The 21,914-nt window shown below is 33.9% G+C and overlaps 1 protein-coding gene across 3 annotated transcripts in view; it reads left to right on the top strand.

Moving 5' to 3' along the window:
- LOC145663850 (uncharacterized) overlaps nucleotides 1-21,914 on the top strand; it is a 226,098-nt gene that overhangs the window by 191,198 nt on the left and 12,986 nt on the right. For 2 of the 3 annotated variants that reach the window (XM_081729972.1, XM_081729973.1), the window contains exons 18-24: nucleotides 972-1,136; nucleotides 4,432-4,674; nucleotides 7,625-8,050; nucleotides 12,137-12,514; nucleotides 16,919-17,086; nucleotides 18,203-18,362; nucleotides 20,338-20,534. In XM_081729972.1, coding sequence (XP_081586098.1) covers nucleotides 972-1,136; nucleotides 4,432-4,674; nucleotides 7,625-8,050; nucleotides 12,137-12,514; nucleotides 16,919-17,086; nucleotides 18,203-18,362; nucleotides 20,338-20,534 — 1,737 coding nt within the window. The remainder of the gene's footprint in view (nucleotides 1-971; nucleotides 1,137-4,431; nucleotides 4,675-7,624; nucleotides 8,051-12,136; nucleotides 12,515-16,918; nucleotides 17,087-18,202; nucleotides 18,363-20,337; nucleotides 20,535-21,914) is intronic. The other variant, XM_081729974.1, reaches the window with a different exon arrangement.

Genomic DNA, 21,914 nt, shown 5'->3' on the forward strand with positions numbered 1-21,914 from the left:
CTACTTTATATTAATTCCTCTACGAGATCTATCTTAATATTGTATTCTCATCCGCAGGCAGACAGACATCTCGACCTAGGTCTTCCTAATGGTCGTTTTGCGATTGGATATCCAGTTAAAATTTTAAAAACGTTCCTACTTTCTTCCATTCAGGCTGCATAACCTGCCTACCTAAGCCTTCTAGACTTGATGCTTGGTACAACAACGTTTGGTAAACAACATAAATTATACAGTTCTTCGTTATGAAGTTTCCACCATTCCCCATTCCCATCCCTCTTGGGTCCGAATATTCGTTTCAGGATCTTGTTCTCAAAAACTTTCAGTCTACGTTCTTCCCTCACAGTATGTGACCATGCTTCGCAACCACACAGAACAACAGGCATGATTATCGTTTTATATATTTTAAGCTTCGAATTTCTCGACAGAATTCATGACAAGAGATTTGGACTGAATAATAACACGAATTTCCTACTTTTAGTCGACATTTAATTTTTTCGTGGATATGATTTTAGTCTGTTAATATTGATCCTAGACGACATTTGAAAGTATCCACTTTATCAAAAGTATTATTTGATATCTTGACGCATCCATAATTTATAGTATTACGATCCCGACGAATTTGCTATGTTATTAGTTTTCTCTGCGTTTACTTCTAAACCAATGTCGCTTCAAGCGTTTAATAAGGCCTATGCATTTCTATCTATTGTTCTTCTATCATCTCCCAACTCCCATCAGATTTACATCAGATCATCACAGAGAATACCGAAACATTCCTAAATTTTTGACACAGTAAATAAGAAAGGTAACTTATCATTATTCTGAATTAGAAAAATTTTCGTAATTAGTTAATATTTCCTTTCTTTGTATAATTACAATGTCTGTATGTTAGTATTAACATGTTTACATAGAATCTATACACGATGAAAACGGTATTAAAAAGTAATTCTCCTTGCTGTTTTTATGATTTTCAGGAGACATATGCTTTGAAGGAAAAGATACAGGAACTTGCCGTGCAGCAGTTACCAACTGGTACTTTAACTCAGAAAGCAATAAGTGTGAACAATTCATCTACGGAGGTTGTGGTGGCAACCTCAACAACTTTGACAGTGAAGAGACATGTAAAAAAGTTTGCCCAGGTACATATTATATCAAAATATTAGCTTAAAAAAAAAAAAAAAAAACTACAGTAGACATAGTCAAAATATTACATACAGAAGTTTGGTCGATTTAACTTAATTGGTCTTGAATTCATGACTAGAATAATTCATAGGTGATTTACTATACTAATGTGCGTGTAACTGATAAAACAGAATAGTATCCATTAAATTTGTATTCATCATTTGCATTTACATATCAACATTGTCTTTTATAACAAGTTTTTCTTTTCGATCACTTTTCAAAATGTCTTTATTTTATTAATGATACGAGAGTAAGTAAAATATTATTCGCAATGTAGCTATAACATTTCTTACATAGTTAATACTGACCTCTGTCCTCATTTATTTTATTGTTATGCTGTTGTGGTCATGCTATTTAAGTTTGATTCTAATTACTCAATTTGTCCTTCTTTTGTTGCAGATAGATCATGACCGCTCCATTAGAAGTTTGCATCAAAGAAGAATAACGAGTAGTGATCCGGTTTTTGTGGTTGGAAGGTGTATTCGAATCAGGGGTCGCAATCCATTTATGAAATCCATGAAAAGTCCAAAAAATGGTGGCACAAGTGTTATACACGAGGGGACGATCATCTATGACTCACATTTGTGAAACCATTCTTGAATTTTTCAATCCAGTCGTAGACACTCCATTTGGCAAGACAGTATTCCCGTATTGTACCGAATGGAAGTCTTTGATGGATTGCAGCCCCTGATACATCTTCCGATCACAAAAACCGGGTCACTACTCGTTGTTCCTCTTTGGTGCAAATTTCTAATGGAGCGGACATGATCTATCTGAAACAAAAGGAAGACAAATGCAAGAATTACGATCAAACTTTCATAGCATGACCACAACAGCATAACAATAAAATAAACGAGGACAGAGGTCAGTTTGAACAATATAAGAAATGTTATAGCTACATTGACGATAATTTTTGAGTTACCCTCATTTAACGTTGATTAATGTAATTTTTCACTCTTCTAAAAGCTTATGATTTAACCATGTAGGTATATAGAATAAGTACCTAAGTATATGACTGTGTGACAAAATAGATAAAGATATGTGTTTTCTTTTTAATTTTGTGATTTATTTAGGTAATCACTAGATATGTAATAGCAGTTAAAATTAGAGTCAAGTACGGTACTATTCATACATGGAAATTAATGGTTACATTTTTTATAATTAAAATTTTTATTAATTTTTACTGTAGTCAATTACAAGATATTAGTAATAAATTATTAATATACAATATTATAATTGATTACTAATATTAGACATATTTGAATTGTTAATCATTAAAAGAATTGGTTAAGATCAATTTATTAATAATTAAGAATTTGACAAATGGTCAATAAATTGCCAATTTTTGCTCCTTAAATTAGATTGAGTGTTTTTTTCCTCATATAGTACTTTCGCTATATATTTCAACAAATGCCCGGCGATTAGTAACACAGAAATTGCCAGCAGACATTTTGTGCTGTCGCCAGCTAAAATGAGTATATTCCTACATAATTTTTTTTATTAAAATTTGCAAATAAAAGTACAACTTTATTGAGTGCATATTTCTATAATTTAAATGGGGATATGTTTTCTCCAAGATACAGCTAACTTAATGCAAATCGGCTCATATACTTTATACCTTCTAGAACCCTTTTTTAGGATTAGGAATTAGATTTCTGAGCTTTCGGCAATCTATGGCCATGTTAACCTGTCACGCATTAGGAATAATGTCCCTCAGCGATCATATTATCCGAGGAAAGGGGAGGAAGAAAGCGGCCTGGGATTTATATATTAGGAACCATCCCGGCATTTGCCTGGTGTGAATAAGGAAACCCCAGAAAAACTTCACTGAGAATGGCTGCCCTGAAAAAGCTGTTTTCGGCCGAGTGTGCGTACTGAGAATCGAACCCGGAGCCGCTTGCACCAAATAGAACCCTCTTTTGTTGATAACTGTACCCATTTTATCAATATTAACGTATTGCGTATAACAGAAGCTAATAAAATCAATTTAAATATAAAACTATTATTTGTATAATTATTCTACGCATAGTACAGTCACCAGGTAAAATACATACATACACCTTCATAAGTATTTCTGGACGATTTGCTTGTTTAATGATGTTTAGCATTCCTCTTCAGCGCCGAGGCTATATGAGACGGGAACCTACAGGTTAAACCCTTCAGTGTGGGTGCGAGTTAACTCGTGTCTTCAAAACGCACCTGCTGTGCGGATGGCGTATATATACGCTTTCATTTTGCTTTGGCTATTTTGTATTTCGTATGGCGAATATACTTCCCCATATTATGAGTAATGTTATTCCCGATAATATTTAGCGAGTTTGCGCTCACCTAGGAACCCCAAGAGACCACACAGAAAAATTGGGCTTGATCTGTTGAGGCATTCCCAAATTTTGTGTAACCTAACCAGATGATGATGATGATGATGATGATGACCATAAATGCGACAATGACAAATTATAGTAGCTAATTAGAAGCAACAAAGATCACAATGCCGAAAATTTCATTGTGATTGCGTGAGAGGTTCAAAAGTTATTAAAAGGTAACAAATTCCAAAGTTCTAAAAAAAAAAAAACTTTTTTTACAACGGTTCGCATCTGAAAATTACGCACTGAAGGGGTTAATGTGGAATCTCAACCATAGTAACGCGTTCAAATTCCAATGCTCTCCGACAAGAATCAAATCCGGGATTACGTGCACCAAATTTGGACGCACAGTTTCCGGACGAATATGTCAGCCAATTCAAATAAAGTTTCAAGTAATTTACAGAGAATGCCGATTTAAATAACATGTAGAATTTCTTAATCCCCCCTTCAGACCCCCTAAAACTTAAAAATATTCACTTTAGGTAATTTTTCTGTTGGTTTGTCCCGGAAAGCTACACTCATGCCAAATTTCAACTTTCCACGTCAACCGGAGCTCCTCCGTGGCTAAGTGGTTAGCATACGCGCCTTCGGCGCGGGAGATCCGGGTTCTATTCCCGGCTTGAGCTCATGTGGTTCGGATTCCACGTTAATCAGTAGGTTCACGTCTCATCTAGCCTTGCTGCTGAAAAGGGACGTTAAACTCAAAATCAACTCAACTCATTTCCACATCAACCGGAAATACCCGTTATTTTATGTCAATAAGTCAGTTTATGTAGTTTTGATTGATTGATACTCACGTATAGAAAAATCATGTCAAGAATAAGAGTTCGTTTAGTATATTCCTGTCTACACTTCAAAGCATAAATAATTAATTTTATTTTAACTGCAGTTTTGACTAAATGTGAACGGTTGCGTGAGAAGAACATGAAGCTGGCCGAGAAATATAAGAAAGTCACGTTTAGTCCGAAATGTCATCCCGAAACAGGAGACTGGGAGCCCATTCAGTGCTTGGAACAAGTCGGTGTGTGCTGGTGCGTCAATAAGGAGGGAGAACCTTTGAAAGGATCGCTCACTCGCGGAACACCAATATGTAATTTCAGACAAGGCAGAGGACGAGTGGAAAATCAATCAAGTAAGTGATGCTAATATATATATATTATACATTTTACATTTTGTGCAGCAAATTGAGATACAAATTTCAATCCGTATCGCATTTTCTGTACTATAATGAGTAAGTATAGATTCATAGAAGAAGTCTAATAAATACGAAAGTATTTCACTAGTCCATTCATTATTGAATTTCTTTTATGAATCTATTATTATTATTATTATTATTATTATTACGCAGCAATAAAAATATAAAAAAATTGGTAAATCCTAAACAGTCGGTCGATTCATTACAAGCTTAATAAACATAGAAAATAAAACGCATAAGTGCGTTTTACTAATCATGTCCAAGCCCTATTCATGCTACACCATGTATCAGTTAGGTCGGTCTAATATAGTTTGAATTTGTTTTCTATGCTGCCAATGTCCCTTTTCTTCAAGGGACATTTTTTATTATTAGTACACACACAGAAACAAGGATAGGATGACCCGATTCCTGAAAAGGTCTGGAGGATGACCCACTAGCAACAAACCGACAAAGGGAAGGAAAGACAGAGTGGGAAACTGTTTTGTAACCCAAAGTCGAGGCATTTTTTTTCTTGCAGCAACCGAGCTTTCAAAAAAAAAAAAAAAAAATGAAAATAATAATATTTTTTCAGCTTGCTCCTCATTTTAGGTTCCGTGGTTATAATGAATTATGCAAAGTTCCATCGCAGTTTGAGTTATATTTTTTAATTTGTATCGCATTTCCGTGTTTTTGCATCGCAAACTGCGATGCGATACCGCTTTTAAAAATGCTGATATATATACAGAGGGTTTCAAAACAACACCGATAGCGTTTAGGAGGTGATTCCTGACACCAAGATAAGACAAAAAGTATAGACCAACCTGGGTGCACAAATGCTTCCCTTCGGAGATATTGGCTGCCGAAAACATAAAAAAAAAAAAAACTTTAAAGGTCCATAGCTCCAAAACTATGGGAGCTACCGTAGTTCGGTCAAAACTTAACTTAGGAATTAATATGTGCACTATTCAAAAATATAAAGGTACTCATGCAACAATTTTTACAGAGGGAGTTTGGCTACGGGCATATAATTTGAAATACTCACCAACTACCTCTATAAAAATTGTTGCTGAAGTACCACACGATTGTGAAACTTGGATATTTAGATAGGGCACATAGTAGTTTCTAAGTGAAGCCTTGACCCGACTACGGTAGGTCCTATAGTATTGGAGCTATGAACAAGGGTGCCGATTTCTCTGTAAATTTTTTTTTTTTTGGGGGGGGGGCATTCAGATGCAGAAGGTATATATATGGTAATTTTAAAACAAACTGCATTCAAATTATGCCAAATATTGTATATTCATAAATACAATAGGGGCACACATGAGGGCCCCCCCCCTCCAGGATCGGCGCGTTTGGCTATGGATCTTTGAAGTTCATTTTTTTTTCATGTTTTCGGCAGCCTATAACTCCGAAAGGAAGCATTTGTGCACCCAGATTGTTGTTTACTTTTTGTCTTATCTTGGTGTCAGGAATCACCTCCCAAACATTGTGGGTGTTGTTTTGAAACACCCTGTATATATATATATATATAAAAGCAATTAAACAACGCTTGGAAAAGATACAGGGTGATTTTTTTAAAACTCACAGATTTCATTTGGGTTTAAAATTTCTGACGGAAATTTGATTTTCATGCGGTTTATCGCAAATGATCAAGGAAGGAGGGAGATTTATGGAACTTGGTCTACCGATTTAAATTCATCCGTGATTATATCGTCGGCGCCTCAAGAAAAACAGCAAATATTCGCCAGTGTACCTTATAATTGGAATGAGATACGGTGTGGTGTGGAGATTTGAGTTTTCTTCGTTAGATAATAACCTCGCCAAGGTCAATAAGAAACAGGAAACTAGGCCGTTGTATTGGGAATTGTGCTGTGCAGTTCTGTGCTACTGTGTGAGTATGATCAGGACACAGTGAGAATAGTGTACTCTTTGGAGCAACATGAGTTTATCATTAAAAGTTTTTGGAGAACAGAATCTGTTGTTGCCACGCAAAGGATATTTAGAAACAAATTTGCCTCACTTTCTGCTCCAGACAGGAACATAATATGGTCGCTAGTGAATAACTTGGAAGAAATAGGATCGCGTCTGAGTAAGACAGGGAAGCATTGGACCCCGCAGGCAAGTGTTGTGGAAGATGTCCGTTATGGACTCCTTAGGTCGCCCAAAAAATCTCTACGTCGTTTTTCTCTCTCTCTCTCTCAAAAAAAAAAAAAAAAAAAAAAAAAAAAAAAAAAAAGTCTATAGCTATTCAACATGTGATTTATAGGTGTTAGCACTAACATTTAGTTTGTATTCTCACTAACACTTTATTTGTATTCTGCAATTTCGCTTCAAAAATCCAAAACCCCATTCCAATTGTAAGGTACACTGGCGAATATTTACTGTTTTTTCTTGACGCATGAATGGTATTACCCCAGACGAATTTAAACCAGCAAACATAGTCCCATAAATCTTCCATTCTTCCTTGATCATTTGTCACAAACCGCATGAAAATCGGACTTCAGCTAGAAATTCTAGACCCAAATGAAATCCGTGAGTTTAAAAAAAAAAATCACCCTGTATTAAGATACGAAAGAAATTTCAGCTTAGGATATGGATGAAGAAAAAGATCTTGAATTGTATCACCCCGGTTACGTTGGAACCCTGCACTCTAGAAGATAAACTGCGTAGAAATTTTTGTCTCGATAATTTCATAAAAATAGTTTTACTCTAAATTGCTTACTCGAAAAAAAAAAAAAAAAAAGCAAGAAAGGTGGATAACTTCTTGTTTTGAAATTGGCGGCCAATTCAAACTGTTATAAAATAAAATATATCACTAAGAATATTCTCGTCGTTGAATGAAATTTGTTTCGTTCTTATTAGGTCCTTTACTGACTGGTCTAATATTTTCTTGTCTTTTATGTTACAGTTTGTCCTGAAGGTGTGAACGTACATGTGTGTGACAAATCCTTGTGCGACGACAAATTATGCATGGCTAACCCTTCTGCTGTTTGCCGAATTGATCCCTGCGGTGGTTGTCGTTATGCATTCTATGATGATTTCAACCGAGAAGTCAACTGCAGCACAGGGCTAACGAAATGTCAGACGGAAGTTCAGGAAGTTTTGAACTCCAATGCGTGGTCCAACTTACAGAAGTTCTCTTTAGATAAAGAGCCGGTTCCTTTGGGCAACGCCTTTGACGAGAATAGAAGTTTTATGACTGATGGCTCTAGTTTCTTCCCAATCAACGGTGGAACCGAAGAAGTTTGGGATATTCAGCCTGATTTATTTGCCCAAGATTATCCAACGGGAGATGAGGAATCTGAAATGAGATCATTACATGATAACCCACAAGGTAAGCAAGCATTTTAATAGTTCCATGTTAACACTGCTTCAATGTCTGCTTTCACTTTATTTAGTCATTAGATGTGGCCGCCAGCTTCTTTGAGCAAAATTAAACTTTAGTTAAATTTTCATAAATGGTTTTGTTCATCTCTTAATATGTATCCTTATGTTCGTTAATTGTAATTGCTAATGAAATCCTAACAGGAAACTGTAATATTTGAAAGAGACGGTACAGCCTCATAGAATAAATTGTATTCTTAGTATATATGGTTTTTTGTCCTGAAAATTTCCTGAGGCAGTAGGAACTTATCGGGCATTTAAATTTTTAGAAAAATGTATACTGAAACGTCGACAATGAAAATTTGAATTTCTGTATCAGCTGAACCATACGCACCGCTTTTCTTTGGATCTGAATGGACATGTTGGTGGTCGATTGTCTCAAGGTTGTTGTCGTTCGATTATCAAAGCAAAATGATATACACTACCTATGAATTAAAATGACTTATACCAAAAATTAATACATTCTTTTGGTAGTCTTTGTTTGACCTTGTTACAAACCTCGAATTACTTCAATTTTGTTCACATAGATAGATCCCTTCTTTCAAAATGAATTTTAAGAATTATAGTTTACCTTACACTTCAAGGTATGTAATTAACCAATTATTGTTTTCAAATAATCATGGTTACTACGTCGGAGAGTATTACATGTAAAGTCTAAACAGTTATTTTGGCCAGTTAAGAGGCTCCATCACTGCGAAATTAAAATATCGCTAATTTTACAGTAATTATGTGATATCTTCAAATAGATAAAATATAATAATCGAAAAGTGGAAGAAAAGCTCGCTAGACAATATTATTTTATACTAGCAGCGTTCACCCCGCTTCGCTGCGGTCACCCCGGAACGCAATAAACTTTGTTACTTAGATAATTTTTACTTTTTCGCTTTCAAGTGATATGATAAAAACCATAGAAGATTGCAGTAAATGTTAACATTATATCGCCTGTCATTTATGTTAACCCGCCCCGCTTCGCTGCGGTCACCCCGGAACGCAATAAACTTTATTACTTAGATAATTTTTACTTTTTCGCTTTCAAATTGCAGTAAATGTTAACATTATAGCGCCTGTCATTTATGTTAACCCGCCGAGTGACACGGTCATGCGGGTTGCATATAAATACGTTTATTTTTATACCTATGATGAACTAAGAAAGGATTTGTACGTTATGGACACTTGAATGGTCAATTATCTCAAGACACTGGTAATTAAAAATTAAAGTGATATGATAAAAACCATCTAGGGTCCAAATCCTAATAACCCCCCAAAAATGAAAGAAATTGGTTCAGCCGTATTAGCGTGATGAGCTAACAAAGGATTTGTGCGTTCTCTTTTATATAATAGATGAGATGCCGTTATCACGACTCACTTATCTGCTTTCGATTTCCATCCGTTAAGAAAATTGGCATTTATTTCCGCATTTATAAATGACTGCAAACGGAAAGCTACTAGGTGACTCGTGATAACGGTATCTCATGCAAAATAATATTGTCTAGCGCGCTCTTGTTCCACATTTCGATTATATTTTATCTATTTGAAGATATCATATAATTACTATAAAATTAGCGGGATTTTAATTTCGCAGTGATGAAGCCTCTTAAGAGCTTTCTTTAGCTTATTTCCTTGTTATGCAGTGTGTAAAGTCAATTAAATCAAAACACTGATCTTTGTTGATTGTCAACTTCCGTTACAGCCAAAACAAAGACTTCCCCATTGTTTGGTGCTTTACTTCTTTTTCGTTCAGATGGCGTCGGCGTTATGCTTTGGTTTCAAATACGCAAATCGTTATTGCGTAAAGGTCAGTCGAAATATTTGCATGTACGCAATTTTGGTAGAAGACCAACTGTAGTTCATCACCAGAAACTTCCTGTTCAAGTATTATAAAGGTTTTGAATCTCAATGTATTTGTGCTTTGCAAAGTTAGTATTCAAGAATAAGTATTGTCTAGAGAAAGTTGAGAACAATCACGAAGTTTATTTAATTGTTTGTTGCTGTCAATTTGTACGGAGTTTCACTGGAGAAATCTTTTTACGTAAATCTGGATTTTTTAAATTTAAAGAATGCTTGGTATTGCATGTTCAACGATCTTACTGCATGAGGAAAGAGAATGGCATGCTTAAAACAAATAAGTCATTTACTTTCTATGTGTAGCCGTTTTCAAAAGCTAAATATTCAAACGTGACTACAAGAGTAATTAAAAAATGAAATGAAGTCGTTAAGTTTTACGTCCCAGGGTTATGCCGGTTAGGCTAAAGGAGACGGTGATGATGAGAGATGAGTGAAATGGTGGAATGAAGAAAGTGGGAGGAAACGGGAGAACCCCGAGAAAACCCACGAGCACGGTGTTTGTCCACTACAAGGTCCACACGGCGCGAGCTGGGATCAAACAAGGGACCCCAAGCACCGGAGGTGAACGCTCTACCATTGAGCCACCGCGCCCCCAAGAGTATTCAAACATGGCGTATCTAGAAAAGTGTGTAGAAGTAACTGAAAGTATGTTCTAAGCAGGGCCGGCCCTAGGCAATTTGCCGCCTTGTTCAAAGACATCATTTACCGCCCCCTTCTCCAGAAAGAAGAGCGAAGGGGAGGGAAACAGCACTCGAATTCAGAAAGGCCTAAACACTACAAATACAATGTCGTTGTGTCTGTTTATTCTTTAAAAAATATTCTATGTTAGTGAAAGATAAAGCAAACACATCTGCAGAGGAAAGATGGTAGTCCTTTTTATAGATTTTAATATCGAACTTCAATCTCAATATATCAGTTTGCAATTCCAGTGCAAGTAGCTCTATCATCTTTATTTCTTGATTTTCCTTCTACATGTGTTATTTTTATTTTATTAAAAAAAAAAAACTTGTTTCCATCTTCAATGATAACGAACTTTGTTTGCAGCAAAGACGAGACTATATAGATTTCATATAAAAACTGTGATAACTAACTAAATGGAACAGGTGTTCGCTAATGTTCGAGAATTCAGTTCTTGCATTTGATAACAATCAAGCAATTCATGCTGAGATTTGTTTGACCATTTGCTTTAGCACTTACCATGTGACCTTAAACTAATGCGACCTAAACATGATTTATGAATGTAGCCTAATATTCAAATAGAAGGTCAGCTTAGTAGTAAATTTAACTACGATCGTCATGAAATCTGTAACCAACAAGAAATATTTATTTTTAAATAATATAGTTATGACAGATTTTGCCGATCGTCGAAACTTGCCGAACCGTGCAAATGCATGTGTTACACATATGGTAGACCGGCTCTGGTTCTAAGTTTAGTAATGTTCAAAATTGTAGTCATATTCTGAAGCGATTTCCTCTATTGACGTCTTTTCTTTGTCAGTAACTTTTGAATAATTGATTAACTAGAGATGTTTTCGTTATTTAGTAAAATCACTTTCTCTTCAACAAAGACATCTGCTCTCAAAGTGGATCCATTACGTAGAAGCTCTTGGAAGTTGTTTCAACTTTTGAACGAAACTATAAAACATGTTTAAAAATTACATATTTTGGTATTCTGTTCTTTCGTAAGCTTTTGGAGGTTTATTACATCGGACTGAATACAATTCGTCGCAAATTCAGATATAGTAATGTAAAACAAGTTGGAAAACGAAATTTATATTTATATATACCACTATTCTAAACTTTAGGTACAAATTGATTGTATACAAATTCTACAAGAAAGTTTTCCTGAGAATACATTACATTATTCAAGACTGAAAAAACTTCAAAAGTAAAACAGAATTTTCCTTTGATATACACACACACGCACACACGCACATACAAGGTAAAAAAAAAAAAAGTTACACATTCGTTTCTGCGAAAAAGATCAAGATTCCAATGCTTCAGGTTAATGTCTATAATTGCTTGGGGTAATCATGTTTTGTTGTAGTTCAAATTTTATGGAAATGTTTGAGTGTGGCTGGAATATATTTTGTAATGTCTGTATGTTTGCAAGCACACATCAGCACATGCACAAATTTTATTGTTTATACTTTTGCACTTGCAAATTTGCACCATCACTTTTGCTTTGCAGGTGATTTGTACAGTGACCAAATTGCACAAAGCAGTTCTCTTGTGATTTCTATAATGAAACCACTGGTTAAGCAAGGCTTATGTCCTGTTCCATCCTTGTTCTGGATGCACAGTAGATCATGCAAGGACACTTGCTTCATAGATGCAGACTGCCCAGCACATTTTAAATGCTGCATGGGTGACTGTGGGTTAAGGTGTATGGAACCGCTGAGAATGCCTCAGGAGCTTGTGCCAAAGAAGGGTAAATGCCCGAAGCCTCCTGCAGACTTAAGCACACTTACTTGTTCCAAACAAAAAGAATGTTCGCACGACACGGACTGCAGAGGAAGAGCTAAGTGCTGCTTCAATGGTTGCGGTGCTACATGTGTTCAACCAATTGGTTAGTATTTCTTTTCTTTCATTCTCTTCTTCTTCTCAGTTGCTGTTCACTAAGCTTACTAACAAGTAAGTTCACTTTTGTTTTGAATTTTATTAACGTAAAGACCATGAGGAATGTAAAAATGTAGAATGTGAGCCAGATAGTATTTTCAAAACGCTATTACGTAACTAATAGTTGTTTTCAAATCAAAAATGCAGAAAATGAGCCAGATAGTATTTTCAAACGCTATTACGTAACTAATAGTTGTTTTCAAATAAAAAATGCAGAAAATAAGCCAGATAGTATTTTCAAACGCTATTACGTAACTAATAGTTGTTTTCAAATCAAAAATGCAGAAAATGAGCCAGATAGTATTTTCAAACGCTATTACGTAACTAATAGTTGTTTTCAAATAAAAAATGCAGAAAATAAGCCAGATAGTATTTTCAAAACGCTATTACGTAACTAATAGTTGTTTTCAAATCAAAAATGCAGAAAATGAGCCAGATAGTATTTTCAAACGCTATTACGTAACTAATAGTTGTTTTCAAATAAAAAATGCAGAAAATAAGCCAGATAGTATTTTCAAACGCTATTACGTAACTAATAGTTGTTTTCAAATCAAAAATGCAGAAAATGAGCCAGATAGTATTTTCAAACGCTATTACGTAACTAATAGTTGTTTTCAAATAAAAAATGCAGAAAATAAGCCAGATAGTATTTTCAAAACGCTATTACGTAACTAACAGTTGTTTTCAAATCAAAAATGTAGAAAATGAGCAAGTTAGTATTTGCAAAAAGCTATTTTGTATCTAACAGTTGTTTTCAAATCAAAAATGTAGAAAGTGAACCAGATAGTATTTTCAAAACGCTATTACGTAACTAATAGTTGTTTTCAAATCAAAAATGCAGAAAATGAGCCAGATAGTATTTTCAAACGCTATTACGTAACTAATAGTTGTTTTCAAATAAAAAATGCAGAAAATAAGCCAGATAGTATTTTCAAACGCTATTACGTAACTAATAGTTGTTTTCAAATAAAAAATGCAGAAAATGAGCCAGATAGTATTTTCAAACGCTATTACGTAACTAATAGTTGTTTTCAAATCAAAAATGCAGAAAATAAGCCAGATAGTATTTTCAAACGCTATTACGTAACTAATAGTTGTTTTCAAATAAAAAATGCAGAAAATAAGCCAGATAGTATTTTCAAACGCTATTACGTAACTAATAGTTGTTTTCAAATCAAAAATGCAGAAAATGAGCCAGATAGTATTTTCAAACGCTATTACGTAACTAATAGTTGTTTTCAAATCAAAAATGCAGAAAATAAGCCAGATAGTATTTTCAAAACGCTATTACGTAACTAACAGTTGTTTTCAAATCAAAAATGTAGAAAATGAGCAAGTTAGTATTTGCAAAAAGCTATTTTGTATCTAACAGTTGTTTTCAAATCAAAAATGTAGAAAGTGAACCAGATAGTATTTTCAAAACGCTATTACGTAACTAATAGTTGTTTTCAAATCAAAAATGCAGAAAATGAGCCAGATAGTATTTTCAAACGCTATTACGTAACTAATAGTTGTTTTCAAATAAAAAATGCAGAAAATGAGCCAGATAGTATTTTCAAAACGCTATTACGTAACTAATAGTTGTTTTCAAATCAAAAATGTAGAAAATGAGCAAGTTAGTATTTGCAAAAAGCTATTTTGTATCTAACAGTTGTTTTCAAATCAAAAATGTAGAAAGTGAACCAGATAGTATTTTCAAAACGCTTTTACGTAACTAATTGTTGTTTTCAACACAAACCTTTTGGTGTCTAAATTTGAATACCCAACAATTTTGACGTGATAAACAATGCACCCAAATTTCTGCTCTGAAACAAAAGGTTTGAAAATAGTTTATTTGATAGCATTTTGTAGATACTACCTGACACAATTTCTAGATTTTTTTGATATTCCTCAACATATTTAAGGTATTTACTAAGATTTAATAAAATGGCGGAAGAGGCTTAAGTTTAGTTGTAAATGTTACCTTTGGAAATTTATTGAGACATAGTGTATATGTATATATAGAAAAAAGAGATTACTCAGAAATCAATGCCGCCTCTATTTCATAAAATTCTGTTCGTGTATACACTGGTATTACTAAACATTTTGAGAAGTCATAAACAGTAGTATTAAAAAAAAAACTACATATGTTCTAACAGGTCATTTTCTTGCAACTGTACTAGGAGATTATGAAAGACTGATTTCTATTGTCTAAAGAATATTCATATTTGTTCGATAATTTAATCTAGGGATAAGAATACGTAGCTTTTCAGAGTGGTAGGTTCCAAAGTGGGATATAGTAAAGATGCAAAGCTCCTTATTTATATATATACAGAATGTTAAAAGAATGTGTCAGAATATCTTGGGAACAGATTCATCACATCAAAATAAGAAAAAAATGTTCATATGGACCTGTGTTCAAAAGTGGACAGTTTCGGAGTTATAGGGTGCCGAAAACCTGAAATAAATTAGCTTTAGAAGTTCATAGTTCCACTACTATGGGAGCTGTCGTAGTCGGGTCAAGACATCACTGAGGAACTAGAATGTGAACTATCCAAATATCCATGTTTAAGAATGCTCCAGTACTTTCACACCAATTTTTAGAGGTAGGTGGGGAGTGATCAAGTACTCTCAAACACCTTCTCTAAAAATAATTGTGCAAGTACCAGAGGTTCTGAAAAATGTATATTTGGGCAGTTCACATACTAGTTCCTCAGTGATATCATGACCCCACTACGATCTGTCCTATAGTAGTGAAACTATAGACTTTTAAAGTTCATTTTTTCACGTTTTCGGCATCCTCTAACTATGAAACTATGCACTTCCGACAACAGCTCTATACGAACTTTTTTTTTTTAATTTTGATATGAGGAGTCAATTCCCAAAATTTTGTAACACCCTGTGTATACCTTGAATAAAACTGTATTGAGCAAAATGAAAACTTTCAAAAAAAATTTTTTTTAACCATTTGTATAACTATTGTTTTGCAAAGAGACATGGGGCCTAGGAGGGTGGAGTATGGTGAGTCAATGATAAAGCGCTCAAATTCAGTGCAGGGAGTCCGTGATTCATTCTTATAGTCTAAGTGTTTGTAATAGAGAACATCGTCTTGTGAGTTTTTTTCGAGCTTTTCCTTTTTTCCCACATTTCCATTTCACCAATTATTCCATGATCATTCACTTTCATAAATCATTTGTTTCTTTTAATATAGAGAGCATAACCTTGGAAAATAAAAGAAAAACAATGAGATCACGGGGGTTTAGTCACATTGTTTTTGTGACTAAATTATCATTTCCGGAGAACTCACATCTGATAGGAAACAATAATGTAATCAATGTGTACTTCTGTAATTTTAGCGATTATGCTATGTCCTACGGATAAGTCTTGGTGTCACAATGTGCAACAAGCACTTGAATGAACGAATCTTCATTCGATAGTTGAGCTAGTTATCTGTTTGCTTACCATACTTTCAAAAATATTGAAATATTATCAGTGCAGTTTTCTTTGATTATTTCCCCTCATATTGGTTTTTTGGCTACGCTGTTCCATTACATTTATACAGGGTGTTTCAAAACAACACCCACAACGTTTGAGAGGTCATTCCTAGGACTTAAATAAAACAAAAGGAAAACCAACCTGGGTGCAGAAATCCGTCATTTCGGAGTTATAGGCTGCCGAAAACATGTAAAGATGAACTTTAAAGGTTCATAGCTGCAATACTATGGAATCTACCTTAGTCGGGTTAAGACTTCACTTAGGAACTAATATGTGCGCTATCCAAAAATACACGTTTCACCATCCTACGGTACTTACGCAACAATTTTTATAGAGGAAGTTTGGCTTCGAGTATATACTTTGAAGTACTTGCCAACTACCTCTATAAAAATTGTTGCGGAAGTAGCGAAGGATTGTGAAACATGGATTGGGCACATACAAAGTGAAATCTTGACCCAACTATGGTAGGTCCCATAATTTGGGGTTATGGACCTTTAAAGTTCATTTTTTCATGTTTTCGGCAGCCTATAACTCCGAAATGACGGACTTCTGCACCCAGGTTAGTTTATACTTTTTGTCTTGCCTTGGTGTCAGGAATCACGTCCCAAACGTTGTTGGTGTTGTTTTGAAACACCCTGTAGTTTTGCTCATTATTTGATGTATTTCTGTACGTAAAGCAATACATAATTAGATTATTTCTCAGTATAAATATGTAATTATCATTGGTATTTTCTGTAATTTCTAAATATATTCGGAATACGAGATACGCGCATTTGAGGAAGATAAAGAAGAAGCATATAACATTGCACTACAAAAATGGATTAACATAAATACTCATTCAATTTGTTAAAAAATTATTTTCATTTCTTTCCATATTCAGATGAGGATGCTCTACCAAAGTTGATGCATGTGATGGAACCTCAGTGTACTAACGATGGAGATTATGAACCACAGCAGTCTCAGAATGGTTTGATGTGGTGTCTTGACAGAAATGGACAACCCATTCATAAAACTCTTACCAATGGAAAGATCAAATGCGATGAAAATGGTATGTATAAATACAAAATAAATTATCACTGTATTGCGAGCGGTTATAATAATTAGAAGAAATTGCAAGTAAAAGGCTAATACTCATCACAAGAAACAAACTACATCACTAGGCAGTACTTTCGAAGAATATGACCTTCATTCCAGCCTAGGCACACTTTGAAAAGGATTTAAAACATAGGAAAGAAAATAGGGGTAGGTAAAAATGGTTAAAAAGAATTTTAAAAAATATGCGAAGCCAAAATCTTCTTGCCACTAGAAATAGACAATGTTAATGGTAAGTGACTTGTCACTGTTCACTATTGTTCACTGTTTTTCTTTTTTTTTTCTTCCAGACAGTGAAATAAGCAGTAGAAACTGCTCCAAATCGCATTTATGTCACCTTTATCTAAATTAGCGTGTATCTAAGAATAAATAGAATTAACATATGTCTATTTCTAGTGACAAGAAGATTTTCGCTTCGCATATTTTTTAAAATTCTTTTTAACCATTTTTACCTATCCCTATTTTCTTTCCTATGCTTTAAATCCTTTCCGAAGTGTGCCTAGGCTGAAGAGGAAGACCATATTCTTCAAAAGTACTGCCTAGTGATGTAGTTTGTTTCTTGCAGTGGGTATTAGCCTTTTACTCATATTTTTAACAAAATAAGTGTTTCTTTCTTCTTTTTTTTAAATTAACAATTTTAAATGCAAATTTCACAGATGCCTATAAAATGTCAGTTTTACCAGTATATATATCTGTTCGCTTACTTCTGATCTGTTCGCTTCTTAAAGGATCAAAACAAATGTTTATTAATTACAGTATGTATAACTTAATGGAACTTGTAGCTTTGTAAATGACTAGCTACAAGATGCACAATTTGAAATATTTCTCGTCTTCTGAAGTTCGAAATCTTTATTTACATTTCTAGTCCTATATGAACTTCAATTGATTTCTGATTTTATTTTAGTAATATACCACATTGTAACAAATTGGTAATATAATAAGAAGGAGTTGTTCGGTAGTTAGGAATTGCTAATCTAAATTTAAATTTAAGTTAATGAAACTTTTTATGATGTATTTTAAAGCTTATAAAATACAAAAGTTAACTAATCTTGTATTCGTTTCTTTGTTATAGGATCAGTTATCGAACGACGAGTATATGGTAGCATCTGTCAAGATCCTTCAAAACAACCCAAGGTTTGCAAGGATGAATGCCTTCATGCCTCATGCCCTGGTAGACCTGACGCCATTTGCAAGGCTGATCCTTGTAATGATTGCAAAGTCTCCTTCTTCAGGTAGTTAGGTTTATTACGCGAATATTAGTTCAATTCAAAATATCCTACACTACTACCTTACGTAATTAAGTAATATAGATAATTTTCCACTTAGTGTTTCTTAAAACTTGAATTTAAGTTCATTGTGATAGAGTTCAGTTTAGATTTATTTTATTCTTTTTATTTTGTATAACGGGTGATTTCTAAAATTTGGCATTAAATATGATTCAGTGTAAAAACGAAAAAAAATCCTGAAATGTTAATTTATTACAGTCCCTCGTACATAATGAACTAAAGGAAATAACAAATTAATTAATTATTCCAGTGTGTCGAACGTGATCTAATTTTTTAGGTATACTATCTGTCATCCGCTGTATAAGATCTTAGTTTACTTGTTTCAAACACTTCTGTATTATGTTTTTAAGAATCTTTTCATTTTTGGCTTCCCACCCGTTACGGAGCATAAGGTGGATTATCTTGCTTAGCAACAAAAGTTATATTTTCATCGATTAGATATGGTACCACTAATTTCGCATAGTGAGATGAGGCAAGATCCGACCCAAAGATGTAATTATCATTGGAATGGTACCTTTTAATAAATGGAATAAGTCGTTTATTATTGCAATCATTTAGGTACACTCCTTGATTGATTTTCATTTGCAAAGGTTGGAGAAACGGTTGTGAAATCCCAGCAGGTGAAACGGCTTCCCCTTCCAGAATATTGTTTTTTTTTTTTTTTTTTTTTTTTTTTTTTTTTTTTTTTTTTTTTTTTAACATTTAATATTTTCAGGGGCTGTGCTATAATCCGTCGTGTAAAAATCCTACGTTTGCATTTTTATTCAAATGCCTGAAGGTAAAATAACTTTCGTCATCGAGAATAAATTGCTTTTCACGAAATTTTTCCATCAAACGTGTCTGCATCTTGATCGAAGTTGTTGTTCCTGCTTCTCTCCGGAACTTGTACTTTTCTCCTGTATTGCATTTGACATTTGTTCTTAAGAGTTTTTACGATATAAGATTGGCTACATTTGAATGTTTCGCTTAATATTCTTGTTGATTTTCCAGCTTTGTTGCTGACTTGTTACTCCAATCGACGAATGTTGGCTCTTTGTTCATTAGAACTGCTTTCCGATCTGATCCCGATTTCTGATTGGGTGATATTTCTTTCCCCAACGATGTATATAGCGATATATAGTTATTTTAGGCACATTTTCTTGTTTAAAATGATCTGCGATAATCTTTTTTTCTTTTATTTATGTAATTATCACAAAAGCCGTACACTCGAGAAGTCAGTCCTCTATGATTCATGATACAATATCCCTGTTATCAATTACTTCACTCCAACAAAACTCCGCGTGATTAAAGATGATGGACTAAGCTAACCACCTGTAACGTACAAAGGAACATTCAATTAATATTAACGAATTGTATAACAGGTAATCATCAGTGACAAATATTAGGAATTACTCGTTACTTGATTTTTAAATTGACAGTTTTTTTTTTTTTTTTTAAATCTTGTACATTAATTTACCGATCTACAACATAAAATTAATGTGTCAAAATAGAAATCTTTTCAACGCCTTAAACTCTATTTGTCTAGCTGCAGAAGTCTAAAGACGAATACCAGTATATGTTACACATTGGTAATAAAAACTTGTTCGTGTGATATTTATTAAGAAATGTGTTTGCTTTGTGTGTGATAATAATACGGTTAATCGATTACAAGAAAAAGTTAGAAAGCTTCAAAACTGATTAACATGAGGAAATCTATAGAACATACGTATAGAATTGATATCCCCGTTAATCTAGTATATAAACATAAAATACATTTAGGTGCACATCAATATATACAAATGTATATAGCAAATGGTTATTGACAAGTATCTGTCCTGAGAGAACATGGAAATGAGTATTAAGAATATAAATAAGTTCTCTTTACATTATTTAAATACCTGTTTTTAAAATGTTTTAAAACATTCCTTCTATAATTATACAGCCAAACAGGAGAAGAAGTTAGCTGTGAACCCCATTGCTCTCAGCCTCCCGTGCAAGGATTCTGCCGAGCTTCTTTTAGTCGATATTTCTTCAACACTTCCAGTGGCCGATGTGAAGAATTTATCTACGGAGGTTGTCAAGGAAATGATAACAATTTTGCTACGCTAGAGGAATGTCAACGTTCGTGCGAGAAGCCAGGTAATAAACTTAGACCCATACACTTTTTGAAATAACTTTTCTAGTAAAGTAACTTTTTTTATTTGACTATTAGCAATGAGAAAGTGGAAGTCAAAGTGGGGATGAAATGCAAATTAGAGATGGTTTAAATTAGAAAAGAAATCAGGATATTGTTTAAATACATACTTTCAAATCTAATATTGTCTTCAATATATTGAGCGAGCGTAAGATAATGGTTAGCAGGTGGCAATAGCTGAATGGTATCAAACATTCTACTTTGGGTCTCAGGGTGCAATCCCTCATGGGTTTAAGTCCCACTGAACAAAATTAGCGTTTCAAACTATTCTCAAGTTTTTTGTGTTCATATCTCTGTCGGCTTGGATTTTGTAGACTATAGATACAATGAAGTAATAGACAATGCAGCGGAGGAGATCACAGTTAGGACAAATTTTAAAAAAATAATAGCATTTATGTTTTTTAAATCGGAAGGTACAGAGTTTAGATCCAAAGTTGATCATCCTAACCAAGATTTTCCCTCAATTTTACTATGCAAATGTAAATATGTTATATTTAAATATAAACCATAACCTATTTTCTTCCACGTCCTTTCCTATTATTACTGTTCGTTCCAGTGTTTAGTCGATCTCACAGGCTGTATTCGGAACTTTGTAAAATAAATAAATATTGGTGAACTTCAGAAGATTATTCTGATTTCTTTTTGCACAAAAGAAATAAGGATAGTGTAAAGGAATCTGTTACAAGTTTATCGTTGTGTTTATTATATTTAACGGCCATTTGTTTAAGTTTTCGCACTATTTAGCTTCCTTTAAAAAAATATCCGATCCCTTTCCTTCTTTATTAGAGAAAGAAAACAGAAAGAGTTCTGAACTGTTGCCAATATTGAAGAATATAGTGGATTTGAAGATGTGTTTCCGAACAACTACAAGTTTCCTCAAGTGCTTTGTCTGAAGAGATTGGAGAAAGGATAAGAATGTTGCAATTCCTGGACGATATTTTAAATAGGAATTCTAAGTTTCATGAGAAAAAGAAGTTAATGAAACATTGTAAAGCATTTAAACTTCTTGTTTTCATCAAGTGATGGTAAATTAAAATAATTTAAATGTCAAGGACATAATTTATTGAAATTAATCGAGTATGTTTGTGTTCAATGAAATTTACTGACCCTTAGCCTTGATAAAAGTTTTACAAATTCCAGGCATTTGTTTGATTAATTTACCCAATTTGTGCGAAGCTATGCAACTCCAGTAGCTCTGAAGAGCTTTCCAAAGACCTTCAATATTCGTTGGCATCTATTTACGGGCTGACCTGTCAAATTCATCTTACAAGAACTCGATGGGTAACACATGCGGTGACTGTGGCGACTATTCCATTTGTTGGTGA

The sequence above is a fragment of the Thermobia domestica genome, chromosome 11, assembly GCF_964235325.1.
Source record: "Thermobia domestica chromosome 11, izTheDome1.hap1.1, whole genome shotgun sequence".
Lineage (NCBI taxonomy): Eukaryota > Metazoa > Arthropoda > Insecta > Zygentoma > Lepismatidae > Thermobia > Thermobia domestica.